Source organism: Perognathus longimembris, chromosome 11, assembly GCF_023159225.1.
Source record: "Perognathus longimembris pacificus isolate PPM17 chromosome 11, ASM2315922v1, whole genome shotgun sequence".
Taxonomy (NCBI): Eukaryota; Metazoa; Chordata; class Mammalia; order Rodentia; family Heteromyidae; genus Perognathus; species Perognathus longimembris.
The window spans coordinates 46,316,086-46,332,393 of NC_063171.1; the positions used below are offsets into that span (position 1 = coordinate 46,316,086).

Below are 16,308 nucleotides of genomic sequence, written 5' to 3' on the forward strand. Positions count from 1 at the left end.
GAGCTCCGGATTGTGGGAGACTATACTTCTTCATGAAGTAAGTGGAAGTCATCACGGCTACTCCTAAGAGCCCAGGAGTGTGGTACCTGTGTGTGTGTGTGTGTGTGTGTGTGTGTGTGTGTGTGTGTGAGAGAGAGAGAGAGAGAGAGAGAGGGAAGGAGAGAGAGATAGGAGAGGAGAGGAAAGAGAGAGGGAGAGAGAGGAAGAGAGGGAGAGAGGAAGAAAGAGGAAGAGAGGGAGAGGGAGAAAGAGAGAGACAGAGAGAGAGACAGAGACAGAGAGACAGAGAGAGAGGAAGAGAGGGAGGAAGGAGAGATGCTGACTGAAGAGCCAAAGCAGGTAAGGTTATAAGGTTCCTACCGTTGGCTTGGGTTGCCCGGTGCGTTTACTCTCTAATGCAGTCAACTTGGGTTAGGGATGAAAGGGAAAATGAGGTGTGTTGGGATGCTTTGCGGCAGTTTTGAACGCCCAGGGCTTGTTAGTGCGCTGTGTGAGGAGGAAGCAGCATGTTGACTGCCCCAGGAGTAAGGAAAGAACATTCTCTACACACTTGGTTTTTCTCTCGATTTGCCTAATGGTGGTAGGGAGACTAGGGAGGAAGGCGGGCGGGGGGGGGGGGGTGGCGGCGTAGGTAGCTGAGGATCGAGAATTTCTCTGGGAGGTTTACTGGGCTGGATTGGATTGTTTCACGGACACTTTGCACACCGGACCCTCACTGCTGCAGGAATGCAGATCTCGTACTCTGTGCGTGTGCGTGTGAGCCGCGCACCCCGTGTGGAGCTGGGGGGGGGGTGGGGGTGGTCCCAGCCTGTGTCTCTGGGAGCACGTTTCTAACAGTCGCCCCACCAAGGAAATGCACTGCTGATCCCGGACATACCCAGCCAGGTAACAATACTAGCAAAATCTTTTACTGCCTGGTCCGGGCTGGGGAGTAGTTATAGCTTGTGGAATAGTACTCGCTCTTAAAAAAAAAAATACTACGCAAGGGAGAGAGAGGGAGGGAGAGAAGCAAGAGGTTGGATCCTTCGCTTGCATCCAAACGTGGGTGAGAGAAACCCGAGTCGACCTGATGGGTAGGTGCCCCTGTGTGTGCGTGTGTTGCTTCTGCCTGTGATACCTTGGCTCTGTGTCAGAGAATGGTGACGGCCCCCCCCTCCATGTGGACAGATGGTACATGACAGTATCCACCCCCCACCCCTAAAGTTCCTTTAGGTCAGAAAGGCTCTTGCCTGGCTTTGCTTACATAGCATGTCTAGTAGAGAGAAGCTAGCTAGGGCCATGTTGTAAAATGGCCCATACTTAGGATGGAGAAGGAATTATGCTTTTGCAGTCACCCTAACCTGCCCCTGTTGAAGGGGGCAGTGGAGTCCTCTTTATGGGAGCCATACTCTCTCCGAGGGGGGGTGGGTCTCTCAGTATGTGATGTACATCTATGCAGCCCAAGGATGTAAATTCTGTGCTTTGCATCAGATAAAGAGAGGAGAGTCCAAGTGGTCTTGTCCTTAGAGGCAGGAATGGAAGTGGGTCTCTTAGGGATGGACTGACAGGGTTGGGATTGCCAGGCCTGGTTCCTTGGCTTGAGGACTACCTTGTGAGACAGTGAAAAGAGGAAATGCAGCTTAACTTGGAAGAAGCTAGCAGAAACTATGAAAGGTTTTAGTATGACTATGTTGTGCTTTTCTAAGGACCCTAAATAGAATGGAGTAGCAAAAAATATCTCAAAGTTAAGGAGATTCACTTAGGAAGGTACTTTCATTCTAATTTGAAAAAAAAAAGTTGAAATCACCCCTGATAAGTGTATGTAATGTGTGTGTATGTATGTATGTATATATGTTGTATATTTCTGTGAGCTATGTCAGTGCTCTTGGTCATCTCTGCCTTTGTGGGTATGTGAAGGAATTAAATGGAAAGCATGCAGGAGTGGGCAAATGGGTCTCTCTAAGTGACAATATTCTTCTGTCTTGAGAAGGCCCATAATAGATATCCACAGAATGTTAATTTCTATCTTCAGATTTTTCTCACTCATTGTGCCTGTGTCTTTCTCTAAGGCTGAACTTTGATGTAGGTCTGTGTTGATTTTTGCATTAATGTTTCCCACAGCAATTCTAAATGTAACCTCAGACTTAGAAGTCAAATAGATGGGACCCTTAGGTTTGCATCCTCTTCTTGTACATCTGAATGAATTTCTAACTTTGAGAGCAGCATGATAAAGGTACCTAGGATGACTTTGTACTTAGCAATAGCCTTTCCTAGGGATGGGGTAAGACTGCTGACTTGTGTCATATGACTTTATTCTTTCTTTCCCCCTTCCTCTTCTTTACAGACTCTTGAGTTCTTCTTGAATTGCCAGTTTTCAGCCTCCTCATGCCTCCATCTCCTTTAGACGACAGGGTAGTAGTGGCATTGTCTAGGCCTGTCCGACCTCAGGATCTCAACCTCTGTTTAGACTCTAGCTACCTTGACTCTGCCACCCCAGGCAGTAGGAAGCACCCTCCTGTCATTGCCACCACTGTTGTGACCCTCAAGGCTGCGAATCTGACGTATATGCCCTCATCCAGCGGCTCTGCCCGCTCTCTGAATTGTGGATGCAGCAGTGCCAGCTGCTGCACTGTGGCAACCTACGACAAGGACAATCAGGCCCAGACCCAAGCCATTGCTGCTGGCACTGCCACCACCACCATCGGAACCTCTACCACCTGTCCTGCTAACCAGATGGTCAACAACAATGAGAATACAGGCTCTTTAAGTCCATCAGGTGGGGTGGGCAGTCCTGTGTCAGGAACCCCCAAGCAGCTAGCCAGCATCAAAATCATATACCCCAATGACTTGGCGAAGAAGATGACCAAATGCAGTAAGAGTCACGTGCCCAGCCAGGGCCCCGTCATCATTGACTGCCGGCCCTTCATGGAGTACAACAAGAGTCACATCCAAGGAGCTGTCCACATTAACTGTGCCGATAAGATTAGCCGGCGGAGACTACAGCAGGGCAAGATCACTGTCCTAGACTTGATTTCCTGTAGGGAAGGCAAAGACTCCTTCAAGAGGATCTTTTCCAAAGAAATTATAGTTTATGATGAGAATACCAATGAGCCAAGCCGAGTGATGCCCTCTCAGCCTCTTCACATAGTCCTCGAGTCACTGAAGAGAGAAGGCAAAGAACCTCTGGTATTAAAAGGTAATGGCCCCTCCTTCTTTCCCAAACACACTCCCCATTTGAGTCGGCTTCCTTTGGGTTTTTCTTAGCCTGGCTACCAAAGACCAGAGTTGACTATCTTCACTACCATGCCCTTTCTTTATTTTGGTATGTAGTAAGAAAAAAGCATCAGCTTTGGTTTGGAAATCAGAAGATTTGGGTTCTAACCTCAAATTGGCTTCTAATTTGCATTGTACAAGTCATTTCACCTGAGATACTGTTCTTCTTACCTTTCCAGAGAGAGAGGCTTTATACCACCAGATGATGTGTCAGGTCATGCCTGGTTTTTAGTAGCTCTATTCAAATCCATAAGCACTTGGGAAGTTTATTGTCTCTAACCAATGGTCAAGTACTAGAGGAAGAAATAGCTGTGAATTCCAAGTAAATCAGTAGGTGCCATTTCTCTGTGTGGTAAGCTTTTCCTCTTTTTCACCTCTCTGACCATCTTGACTTTGAGATGGTCTAGAAAGTAACCTTCAAGAATGACAGAGATCTTTTATTTTTAAGGTGTCATGAAAAGTAGTTTCACTAAATACATCCATTCCTCTACTAGAGTTTCAAAGCCAGAGAGAAATTTTTATGAAACACCCTTCAACCCATTGTTCTTTCTGGCTTCACCTGAAAATGTTTGACATCATGACTCTGCCCACGACTCAATAGTGGATCACTTTCCCCAGTCTAATACACATACAATACCTCTGAGGTTATTGGAGCTGACCTTCGGTGACCCCAATAATAATGTTGTTAACTTAGCAAGGAAGCCCTTGACCCTGTGCCAAGTTCACTTCTATCTCTCTGCCTCTTGATACCGGCCTTGGGGACCCTACATACCACTACCCTTCCACATCCTCGGCTGGGTGATGGTAGCAAGATATGGTCCTCTGTCTCCTCTCTTCTTGTGCTTTGAGCCCAGATACGGAGTTTCTGGATCATATCTTCATCCAGTCTCCCGAAGTGTGTTGATCAAAGGTATTGCTGGGTTCCTTTGAACACACTGCATATTTAAATTGCAATGGGCTATGTAAGTAGGAAAATTAGTTACTTATCTTTATGGGACAGCCCTGCCATCGCCATGTCTTCCAAAGAGTGCGTTCGAGCTTCTTGGAAGCATATTTGATTCCTCTGCTATGGCCTCTTTCCCATTCTCCCATTCTTTCTTCAAGTTAGCTTTCATTGGTTTCAACTACCACAAGAGCACATTTTTTCCTATGGAGAGTAGGCTCTGAGGGGAAGGAGAACATCATAGAACTGGATGCAGAATCCCAGTTCTGGAAGCTCCAGACCCCTGCCCCTTTTTTGAGGTGCGGATGGCAGTGGGTTTTCTTGGAGTGACAGATATGTTCAGGTAGATCTCGTTTCTGTAGCTCTGTATTTTATTTCTGTACTTGTATTCGGTTGACTTTTGAGTATTTCCCCATAGATTTACCCAGCTGTTCTCTCTCCATGCTCTTGGCTTTTCCAGATGAGAAAATACCACCTACAGATTTTGCATTTGTAATGATAGTTTGTCTTGGGGAACAAAGACAGATGTTCTTGCTGCTGTCTTCTCTTCTGTAGAGTATTCTCCATGAAAAACAGTCCTTTTTTGTTTGTTTCTACCTGATGGAAGAGAGTTATCGAGAGACACAAAACAGATGACTCTGAACTTGAATATAGGTAGAGCTGAAGACGCTGCCCTCTCTTTGGCGATGGGCCTTGTGGAATAGAAGAGTGGCCTCTCGTTGCTGGCAAAATGAATCTCCTGGGCTGGGAATATGGCCTAGTGGCAAGAGTGCTTGCCTCATATACATGAAGCCCTGGGTTCGATTCCCCAGCACCACATATATAGAAAACGGCCAGAACTGGTGCTGTGGTTCAAGTGGCAGAGTGCTAGCCTTGAGCAAAAAGAAGCCAGGGACAGTGCTCAGACCATGAGTCCAAGGCCCAGGACTGGCAAAAAAACAAAAACAAAAACAAAAAAATGAATCTCCTGAGGGCTAACAATGGAGACGGGGATCCTTCTTCCCCTTTCCCATGGATGCAGCTGAGGATAGGGCAGGCTGGGCATGCTCCTCAATGTCAGAATAAGGTTGCCTCAGTGGGGCGGGGCCGGATGTGCTACTGACCTCACCGCCAGGCGCCCTGGGCGGCCGCACTGAGGGCTCCTCAGTTCGGGTTGGTGAGAGTCCGCGGCGGTCGACTTGGAAGACGCTCTGTGGTAGAGGTTGGATTAATTGTAGTTTGGGGGGGAATTTTGCTTCATGTATCTGGGCATTTGCTAGAGAATGGGTAGTTGGGGAGCAGAAGAGTCTGCCATCTATTTAATGATTACCATGATTAATTTGGTATCTCTGGAAGGGGGCAGGGGAGAGGAGGATGACCTAAACTCTTAAGGATGGCCCTAAGCTAGGCAAGAAGGAAGAAGGATAGATCATTCTTGGAACCCTCCTTCATATCATTGCATCTGCTCAAACCAGTGGTTAATTCCATAGTACCATTGACGCAAAAAATGGAGTGAGTCTGTCTTAACAGGCTTGGTCAGCAACTTTTCCTAAGTCCTTGAGTGAGTCCAGCAGACCCATCCTGGTCTGGCTTGTCTCTGAGTTTATTTTAGGAATCCCCTCCCTTGATGATCTGCTATTATATTTCAGCAAGAAGTAGTGGTGGTGCCATTTTGGAATGAGTCAATTTTGCAGGGGAGATAAAGCAATGTGTGTGTGTGTGTGTGTGTGTGTGTGTGTGTGTGTGTGTGTGTGTGTCGGGGCTTAGAATGTGTGGTAGGAACATCTGAGGCCTTGCTAATTTATTTTCAGTTTTCAGTACAGTCGTTTGTAATTTATGCCCAGTCCCTCTGAGTCCCTGGTTCATGTTTGTAAGCACTGGTTGCTAACCTCCCTGTCCAAGTTTTATATCCCCCTGTTTCATTTCCAGGGTCTCCATTTTTGGTGCTGCCTGTCATCCAGAGCGGCTGCTTGGTTGCCATTTTTGTAATGCTGTGTCAGGTTGGGAAGAAAAAAGCTGATGAGAGGCACAGAAGCCCCTGGGATTATGTTACTGTTCTAATTTACAGTCCCCACCCTCTTGTGACCTATGTCTGAATCCACATTTTCTTCTCATCTTCTGCAGAATAAATAGTACCCTTCCCTTCTGTTCAATCCAGTAAAAAGGATTCCAGAAAATTACATATTTAGGGATTTGAAAAGAGTGGTAAAATGACAATCTCCTTTACCTAAAGGTGAATTAAAAAATCAATTTAACTTTGTTTCTTAGGCAAACTAAATTTTAAAAAAAATGCTATGCAGTTCTTGATGTTCTGCAATGTTTGGCTATAATGTTTAAAAGGTATCTTTTCTCTTCAACCAAGTTGGATTTAGGAAAATCATTTTGCTTTTCCCCTGAGTTATCCCCATGTAGGATGAGAGGTGTTGATTGCTACAGCTTTCTTTCTTTTTTTTCTTTCTTTTTTTTTTTTTGCTGCCAGTCCTGGGCCTTGGACTCAGGGCCTGTCCCTGGCTTCTCTTTGCTCAAAGCTAGCACTCTGCCACTTGAGCCACAGTGCCTCTTCTGGCCGTTTTCTATATATGTGGTGCTGGGGAATCGAACCAAGGGCTTCATGTATGGGAGGCAAGCACTCTTGCCACTAGGCCATATTCCCAGCCCTGCTACAGCTTTCTTAAAGGTAACACATGTCTTTTAAACCTGGTGATAAAAAATTCCAGACACTTGGAGAAGTAGAAAAGTATATGACTATCCTTATACTTGTTAACCAGGTAAAACAATTACTGGTATTCTTCCTGTTTTTTATGCCCTTTTTGTTGAAATACTTGACAGCATTGATGATATTCTAGTACATTTAGGTATGTTTAATGTTTAAAGTTAATATTTTAAAATTTGATAAATCTAGGATTTTTTTTTTTAGGATGGTACAGACAGGGTCACTGATAAATACTTCATATCATGAACAGATCTGAGTACTTTTTTTTTACAACTTGGAATCCTACTGTGGTTGGCTGATGGTTACATCTGAGGAGATGCTTTCTTCCCTCAGGGTAGGAAGGTCTTAAGGGCGACTTTGACTTTGAAGCCACCTTGAGCCTTTGTCTCTCCCTTTCTGCATGGAGATGTCAGAGCCTGTACTTGCTGAGTGCTGTTAAGAAACAAACCCACTGACTGCTACAGGTCTTTCATACCCCTACCCTGTACCAGAGGTTTTGTGGAATCAGGGAACAGGGGAGATGCAAGGAAATCATTTATAAGGCCAATATGCAGGCAAGAGTCACAGGAAAGTTAGATTTTTACATGGTGAAACTTTCCCTCGTAATTCCTCATAGGTTATTTTCTGTTCCCTAATCAAACAGGCTTCTGAAGTAGGCAATCCGGAGTTGGGTGACAATGCATATGGCTCTACTCAGAAACCAGACGTGCTGTGAAAATATTCTTTTTTTTTCTTGTCTTTATTTTGGAAGGAAGAGATAAAACTTATCTTCCATCTTTGTCTTTCAAGATTATAAGGAGGAGTTTTTAAAAGTATTTGGAATAAAGACATATTTACTTCACAAATTATTGCTATTATTTGGAGCCTTTGATTAATTCCCAAGGCTAAACATCAGACTTTAGCTTTGTTCCCAAAAATGGAGAAATGAAGGCAGAACCTTGAATCCAGTAAGGCTGATTTCTAGTCTTCATTCTCCCTTTCTGAGACCTTGGAAAAATTGAACACTTAGTCCTTCAGTTTCCTCGTTTACAAAAAGAAGATACAACTATAACCATCTAGAGTGTTAGTTTTGGAATTAAGTAAATGAATGCTTGTTGAGTATTCAGAATAGCTTTTCCATGGTAGACACTATCAATATAGATCAAATAATTATTATTACTACTGATTGAGCAGAAATGATCGTATCAATGAAAATGTTATTTTGGTTTTACTTCCCAAGGAGTACAAATAGTATAACGTGGGATGTGTGTGTGTGTGTGTGTGTGTGTGTGTGTGTGTGTATATGTGTGTGTTGCTATGGTCCCAAAATAACTTGGTGACTGTTACCTAATTTAAGTAGTATACAGTTGGAGTGCCAAGTAATTGCAAAAACATGTTGGGTCAAGAGGCCGGAATAATTTGGGCATAGCCTAGAATTATTTATTTATAAAGGAATTTATAAAAACTTGATGATAAATCTGTCCAACTAATGTCCCATAACTGAATAATGAAAGTATAAAACTTTGAAGCTTTGCTTTTTCTGGCCTCTCCTCAGGCCAATTTATTTTTAGAAGAAGGGTTGTAGTCTGACTATAAAAGGGTGGATGGATGGGAGGGGGTGTGGGCTCCTGGATTGTGAGGAGGAGCTGAAGCTACATGCCTGCTCCTTCCTTCCACTGAATCCTGACCATGTCCACTAAAAGAGTGCCCAGTGCATCTCTCTGAGCACTGACATCTACTCTCCTGCTTTCTCATTAACATGTATGTGGAAAGAGAATGGGTGTGAATCACCCCAGCCACAGTCTGATCCAGCTGTTGTTGTTCACTGTGTACTTAACAGAGTGCAGTTCACTCTCTTATCCCTGGCTTCAGACCCACACTTCTCTGCCAAACTAGATGGATGCTTAGGCCACTCTGGTGACATCTCAGAGGCCCAGGGTTTCTCCATTGTAAGATGGGGATAATTTCAGCATCATAGGATAAAGTGAGAGGATGTATATAAAGTGCTGGGCACATTAGGCAGCGCTCTATAAATCAGGCTTCTGGACCCCACTTCCCTGCCCATGTCCTTTAAGATCCTCTTACATTAGAGGAAGAGGAAAGTGACATGTTTTTGACAGAAGACTAGGAGAGCTTGTTAATTATGAATATTCTTATCCTTATTAATTCAGATGAGTGAATTAGCCATCTGGCTTGTCAAGGACAAGTTTAAGGGACTCTTGTCTGAGTAGTAGTAGATAATGATTATAGACTAGGAAAAAGATAAGACTATGGGGAAGAAACCAAGTAAGCAAAGCAGTTTGCCTAATTCTGTTTCTAAAGCATGTTTATTTAGGAAAGGGAGGGGAAAATGGTGCATATGTGCACTTATTTACTTGATCCTTCCTCCAGACAGAAGTTGTACAAAATCTCAGAAAATTCTCTCTGCCATAGTCTTGAGCATATTATCATCAGGACTGGCTGGCATTTATAGCAGATTTGGCTTCCATAGATCCTGTATTATCAGCAGCCAGAATCTCTACCATAGTCACCATCTCTAGAGCAGGTGGGACATGAAAATGTACCATATTGCACTGTCCAGGGAATTTAATCCAGGCTGGAAGAAACAGATGCCTTATATATTAAGGTTGGAAGTTCTAATCCCCACATTTCGCCTTTTCTGAATCTAAAGTTCCAGATTTTTTAATGGGAGGGAATTTGGGGAGTGGAAGTAAGGGTTAATCCCATAGTTATTAATGCTGGTTTAGCCATCCTTAGCATTCCCATCTCCAGAGATTCTGGCTAAATTGATCTGGGGCATAGTCTGCATGTACAGCAAGGGTTTTTTTTTTTTTTTAAGGACTATGTAGAAAGATTTGAGAGCTGTTAATCTTGTCATTATGCAGTTATGGAAATGAGCCCTAGAGAGGTTTGCATCTTGTCTAAGGTCAGATGCGTTATTAATTTTAGAGCTTTGGTTTTTTGTGCTAAAGTAGGTTTGCCAAGTTGGAGTGTGTGTGTGTGTGTGTGTGTGTGTGTGTGTGTGTGTGTGTTCCACTAATTGTAAGGTCCTCCCTGGGAGGGCTATCTCACATATAAAAATATATAAAATGAGATATTTCATCAATCATTTGTAGTAGTACTACCTATTTTTGTTTTGTTGTTGTTTGTGTCAGTTCTGAGGTTTGAACTCAAGGTTTCTCTCTCTCTCGGCTGTTTTGTTCAAAGCTTACTACTTGAGTCATACTCCCACTTCTAGCTTTTTGCTGATGAATTAGAGTTGAGTCTCATGGGCTTCTCTGAACCAGCTGGCTTTGAACTGGGATCCTCAGATCTCAGCCTCCTGAGTAGCTTGGATTACAGATGTAATTCACCATTTCCCAGTTTGTTTTTTGCATTAATTTTGAAATTTTACTAATGAGCCCAAAAGATCTGTAAGTCTAAAGACTTTGGAAACTATCAGCTCATGGTCTCAAAACACAAACCAAGTATTAATCTTAATTTAATTCCATCTTCAAGGGATGGCCTAAGGAATAGCTAAAAAGCACTTATCAAACTGCACCCAGACATTTCAGGCTGTTAGTGACTTGTGGCCTTGTGGTTGGATAATCTGGTAGGTAGAAGAGGGTTCGCTCATTTGTTCCATAACTATAACTCAGTGCCTTTTGTACTCCAGGTGCTAATATGAACCGAGGTATCTGTCATCACCACATAGTCTAAATACCAGCTTGCATGCATGTGAGGATAAAGACAGCCTCCTAGTTCTCCATGCTCCTGTACCACACAGTCTTGTTTAGGAAGCATCATTTTTAGGAAATGTTGTTCTCCTGGGAAGTACACTTGTACTTTTCTCTAATTTCTTCTTTCCAAAGGAAGGAAGGAAGGCAGGGAGAGAGGGAGAATGGAGAGATAGAGGGAGTAGGGAGAGGGAGATAGAGAGGAGGACAAAAGGAGAAGAAGGAAGGAAGGAAAGGAAGAGAGGGAAAGAAAGGATAGGGAGAGAAATGGAAAAAGGAAAGAAAGGAAAAGAAAGGAAACGAAAGGAAATAAGAAGAAAGAAGCTAGCTCTTTCTAAGTACAGCATGGTCCAGCAGAATATTTCCCCAGTGTTTTGATCTGAAAAGAAATTATTGGCTGGTTTCTAATGAAAAAGGAAATGTGCCTGGTCTCCCTGTCTCCGAAGCTCAGGGGTAGCAGGTCTCCTCTGAATATCAGAGTAGAATGTTGTCATTTGCGCTCTAATTTTGAATGTGTTTCTGATAGGAAGAAGGCCTGTGTTTATTTTTCCTGCACGTTCCTTATGAAACAATCCTGGTAAATATTTCAGAGACAAGGCATTGGCCTGCTTAAACTTTGTATTATTTTTTTGTCTCCCCTTTGAAGGGTGAGGCTGGAATTAATGCCTATATTATTTCTCCTAAATGGTGGTGAAGCTGTCTCTTTGGCAAGCTTTCCATGGCCATGTTTCTATATACCACATACTCCCTATTCATAGAGTATAATCTTACTACTTCAGAAAAATTGTGAAGAAAACAGTGAGTATGCATTTTATTTCAAAATTTCATTATGTTCAAGTGGATATCATTTTTAATTATGAAGTACTTGGCTCTTCAGATATTTTCATTCATAACCCATCATTTTTGTTTCCAGAGTATGTCTGTGTCATCTATTATGACTTAAAAGTTGGAAATCTTAATTAATCCCCACCCCCTGTTCCTCCTGCAGGACCTGCATTTCACATAACTTAAAGAAAAAGGAAGGTTGAGCCTTCTTTGCATAGAGCTGAAAGGCCTGGTACTTAAGAAAGAGGCATTTACCCAATCAATGTCCTGCCCCTAGCAAAGTGGAAGTTTATAGGAAGAAAAGGGATTGTGAGGTTTATCAAAAGGAATGGGTTTTGTTGTTTGTGTTTTGTTGGTTGTATGGCTTGAACTCTGCCTGAGGCTGTCCCTGAGCCTCTTTGTGCTTAAGGCTAGTGTTCTACCACTTGAGCCACAGCACCACTTCCAGTTCTTGTGTGGTTAATTGAATGTAAGTGTCTCACAAGGATTTTTCTGTCCAGGCTGGCTTCGAACCATGATCCTCAGATTCAGCCTCCTGAGTAGCTAGGATAGCAGACCTGAGCCACCAGCATCCAGCCAACTATAATGTTTTATTTGTAATTAGAGCCTGCTTACCCTCCTCCAACTTCAGATTTGAGCTTCATAAAAGGCAAAGCCAAGGCCACCCCTTTGTTGTGTTTTTACAAGAAGTTTTGCCTGCATGCCTTCTAGTGCAGGTAGGGCCTTAGTGAGGTATCTTCTGTCCACTTCTAATTTCAGCCAGTCAGTGAAACTCTTCATCCAGGGATTAGTGTCAGACTTTTCCTGCCTGTGAGAAGTGTGACTTTGCCTTTTAAAATAAGACCTCAGCTGATCTTACTTTGTGTCCTGAATAAGGAGTCAATCACTGCCACAAATCCCAGGATCGCCACTATCCAATTCTTCCATCACTCACATTCCTTCCATAGAAGAAATAAATCTCACATTCTTTGAAGAATCATGGACCCTGTGTAGTCCACTTCCATCAGACTGAATATTGCCACTGGGAAATAGGAAGAATAAGTAAATGGAAAGAGAGGAAATGGAGCAGGAGGAATAGAGAAGAAAACACCTTTGGAGGGCAGAGGTTATTGCCAAAGCAATAATAGCAGCACAACTTCCAGTCCAGGACTTGAGTTCTGAGCTCCAGGGTTCTAGACAGTATGATTACCTTTAATCATTATGGAGTCTTTGCATCTGTTTTCAAATAGTAATACACCAACTTCTAAGAGGGCCTTTCTTCGAGGGATAGAAGGGAATTTTCTTGGCTCTTCTATTTCTATCAAAACACTACAGTTTCATAATCATATGTTGAAAGGCTTGGTCTTAAGGTTTCCATGGAGTGATATTTTAATCTCCAGCACGGCATCATAGAATCACATGTAACTACTCTGGGCCCAACCAATCCATTATCTCTGAAGCTTATTTTTTTTTTTCCCCAGACAATTTGGAAAAAAAAGTTTAATAGCTATTGAATGGGGGCTGGGGATATGGCCTAATGGCAAGAGTGCCTGCCTCATATACATGAGGCCCTGGGTTCGATTCCCCAGCACCACATATACAGAAAATGGCCAGAAGTGGCGCTGTGGCTCAAGTGGCAGAGTGCTAGCCTTGAGCAAAAAGAAGCCAGGGAAGGTGCTCAGGCCCTGAGTCCAAGCCCCAGGACTGGCCAAAAAAAAAAAAAAAATAGCTATTGGATGCCACTATTGAATATCTTCTTGTAACTAGCCCTGGTGCTGTTGTTTTCTGTCTCATTTAGTTCTCAGAATTTGGAAACAGGGTGCATATTTTACCTTAGAGATAATGAAATTAGTGGACCAAATTCAACATTTCCACTTGTATTTTTAACTAGCAAATGGGAGAACAAAACTTAAATCCCAAGCTGAGAGCTGGTGGCTCACACCTGTAATCCTATCCACTCAGGAGATTGAGATCTGAGGATAATGGTTCAAAGCCTGCTCTGGCTGGCAGTTAAGTCCATGAGACTCTTACCTACAATTAACCATTAGAAAACTGGAAGTGGCACTGTGACTCAAACTGGTAGAGCACTAGCCTTGAGCAAAAGAGTTGGGGACAGTGCCCCAACTCTGAGTTAAAGCCCCACGCCTGTCAAAACAACAACAACAGAAACCCTAGTTCTTGGGATAGAGTTGTAGGCCACTGGTAGTGTTTAGCTTGTACCAGGTTCTTGATTGAGTCCCGTAGAGCTAGAGATAAAGATAAATGAGCAAGAAAATATGAGGGTACACTTCAGTGTAAGAGCACTGGCTAAGCAGATGTGAGGTCCTAGGTTTTGTCCCCAGCACCACAAAAGAAAGAGAGAGTCAGACAAAGGGAAGGAAGGAAAGAAGGAAGGAAGAAAGAAAGGAAAGGAAGGCAAGCAGTAATTATTCAGAGCCAAAGTTCCTTTTTAGGCTGACACAGTCTATTTACAAGTGAGCTATGCATCTTGTTCTTTTGTGTGTATGGTATTTGGGATTGAACTCAGGCTTCATGTTTGCTAGGCAGGTACTCTACCACTTGAGCCATGCCTCCAGTCCATGTGTCTCTGATAGTTGTTTAGCTGTACTTTACTCTAAGGTGCTTCAAGTCTCATGCCTCCTTCCTTTCCCCAATTTATTATATATCCTCAAGTGAAAATTCTAGTGCTAAGAATAGCACTTAGAGTAGAACAGGCTTTTCAGAGGCCCTTACCGATATTGTGATCCAGCCCTTGGAAACTTTAAATGTGGTCATGACAGAGCTTTTCTTAAAAAAAATCTTTTTATTTTTCTTTTCTTTTTAAGGAGTGAGAAGCCAATCAAAGAAACTTTTAAGAATTATAATAGTTTCTAGCATTCATGAAGTATTTCTTATATACCAGACCACATATATGGTCAGTGTCATATCGGGACAGTGCTACTTACATATTTGAGACGGGAACTCTCTCAGAGATCCAGATATTTACCTAAGGTTATTCAGTTGATATAAGATAGAATCTGAACATAGCATGATGATGGTTCTGCTTGGAGAATTTGTGTGAGTCCTGGGACTAGAACTCAATGCATGAGAGCTGCCCTTGAGCTTTAGAACTCTAGACTAGCACTCTACCACTTGAGCCACTTAAGCCACTTCTGCTTTTTTGGTGCTTAATTGGAGATAAGAGTCTCCTGGACTTTCCTACCCAGGCTGGCATCAAACCATTGTCCTCAGATCTCAGCTTCCTGAGGATTAAGGTGTGAGCCACTGGCACCCAATGATGTGATGCATGTTTAATTCCTGGAACCTTAGAACACATTTTCTTAGTGGTCTATGAATACAAGAATGACGTTCCTTTGTTATGTATTAATATATGTACTCACTTTCCAGAGTGAGCAGTGGACGAGTGAGAAGAAAATCAGATGCAAAGTTAGGTATAATGAATAAGAAGGAATATGTAACAGATGGCTCTGTATGACTCTCTCCTAAAGACCTGAATGTCTTGTTCATTCAGTTGTGCTTTGTATCATTCTCCTGTTAGTGGGGAGGATAACGTTAACTATAGAATTCTTTACCTCATTTCTGTGAAGAAACAATAGCTACTAGATTATCATTTTTCTTTGAGAAAGTGAATTCTCCTGGATGTGTTAGCAGAGTTTCCATCAAATTGTGGACTATTTTTTGGCTTTGATTTCTCCTTTCCTCGCTGCTCTGATCTCTGCTTCCTCATGGTGCAGTCTAAGGCTTACAGACACTCTTGTAGAGATTTGAGGGAAAAGAAGAGATGGTAAAGTGGGCCCACAAGCCCTGAGTTTAAAGCAGCATTATTTTCTGGCAGAATTAATTCTATCTTTGGACAGGGTGTCCAGCCTTATACAGTGGACTATGTGGTTATGCTATTAGGTGTCAGCTATAAAGTGTCATCTCCCTACTCATCCCAAACTATTTCAGGTCCTCCAGAGTTAGGGTAAAAAGAGGTGGGTGGATGTGATCAATGGGGTAGAAGTAACCCACTGAGAGGAAATTCTAAGACTTAAGCCTGCTTAGGTCTGAAAAATAGAAGTAGTCCGTTTTAAGCTTATTTTCCCCAAATTCCAGGGTATTAATTTCACCAATGGTAGATTGACATAATAAGGAGAATTTTCTGGGACACAACCAGGACAACTTCAGAGCAGTTACAGGACTGTGTTGATTATTGTCCCATGCATAGAAGGCATTCACTCACAATATGTTAAAAAAAAAATTTAAAGGGGGTTGATTTTTTTTTTTTTTATGAAGCATGGTATTATATAGTTAGAAAAGACCTTAATGAATATTTGGCTCAACATCCCCATTTTAGAGACATGGGAAAGAATACTTTCCTCGGAAAGAGGTAAGTAAGTGGTTAAGAGGTAAGAGTTTGGCAAAAGATTCATACCCTAACTCTTAAGAATTTTCTTTGTCTCAATGGGTTTTGAATCCTCTGCTGTGTATCCAATGAAGTAGACAAGTCTGGTGGGTTCATATGTCACTTCACGATTCCTTTCTCTTTCTCTTGTGGGATTTCTGATCTAGCTTCTCTTAGAATGAGTACCACAGTGCCCCACACATTACATTCAGCCTTCTTGTTATGAATTTATATATTTTCCCAAAGAGGAAGTAGAGTTGGTGGTTAAGTAGGATTGGGTGGAGCACATTGCTGAATTGGTCTTCTGATTTTGCCACTTAACAGTAATTATAAATATGGACAATATAACTCCTCTGCCTCAGTTACCTCATCTGTGAAATTGGGAGAATCATAGGATTAGTGGAAGACTCAATTAGCTAATGCTTGTATAAGGGAGAATAAACATCGGAATAATGCAGCTGACCTTGATTAAAAGTTTACCACAATAATTTCAAAAATTATAGGAATAATTGAGAGTTCTGTTTCTGTAATATGATCT

General features: G+C 42.5%; 1 protein-coding gene across 2 annotated transcripts in view; it reads left to right on the forward strand.

Annotated features, from left to right (window-relative positions):
* Nucleotides 1-782: 782 nt before the first annotated feature.
* The window catches only part of Dusp10 (dual specificity phosphatase 10), a 39,725-nt gene continuing 24,199 nt past the window's right edge, over nucleotides 783-16,308 (forward strand). For both annotated transcript variants that reach the window (XR_007212508.1, XM_048356761.1), the window contains exons 1-2: nucleotides 783-1,659; nucleotides 2,324-3,175. Coding sequence is in view for 1 of the 2 variants with exons in the window: in XM_048356761.1 (XP_048212718.1) it covers nucleotides 2,365-3,175 (811 nt within the window). In the remaining variant the exon portion in view is untranslated. The remainder of the gene's footprint in view (nucleotides 1,660-2,323; nucleotides 3,176-16,308) is intronic.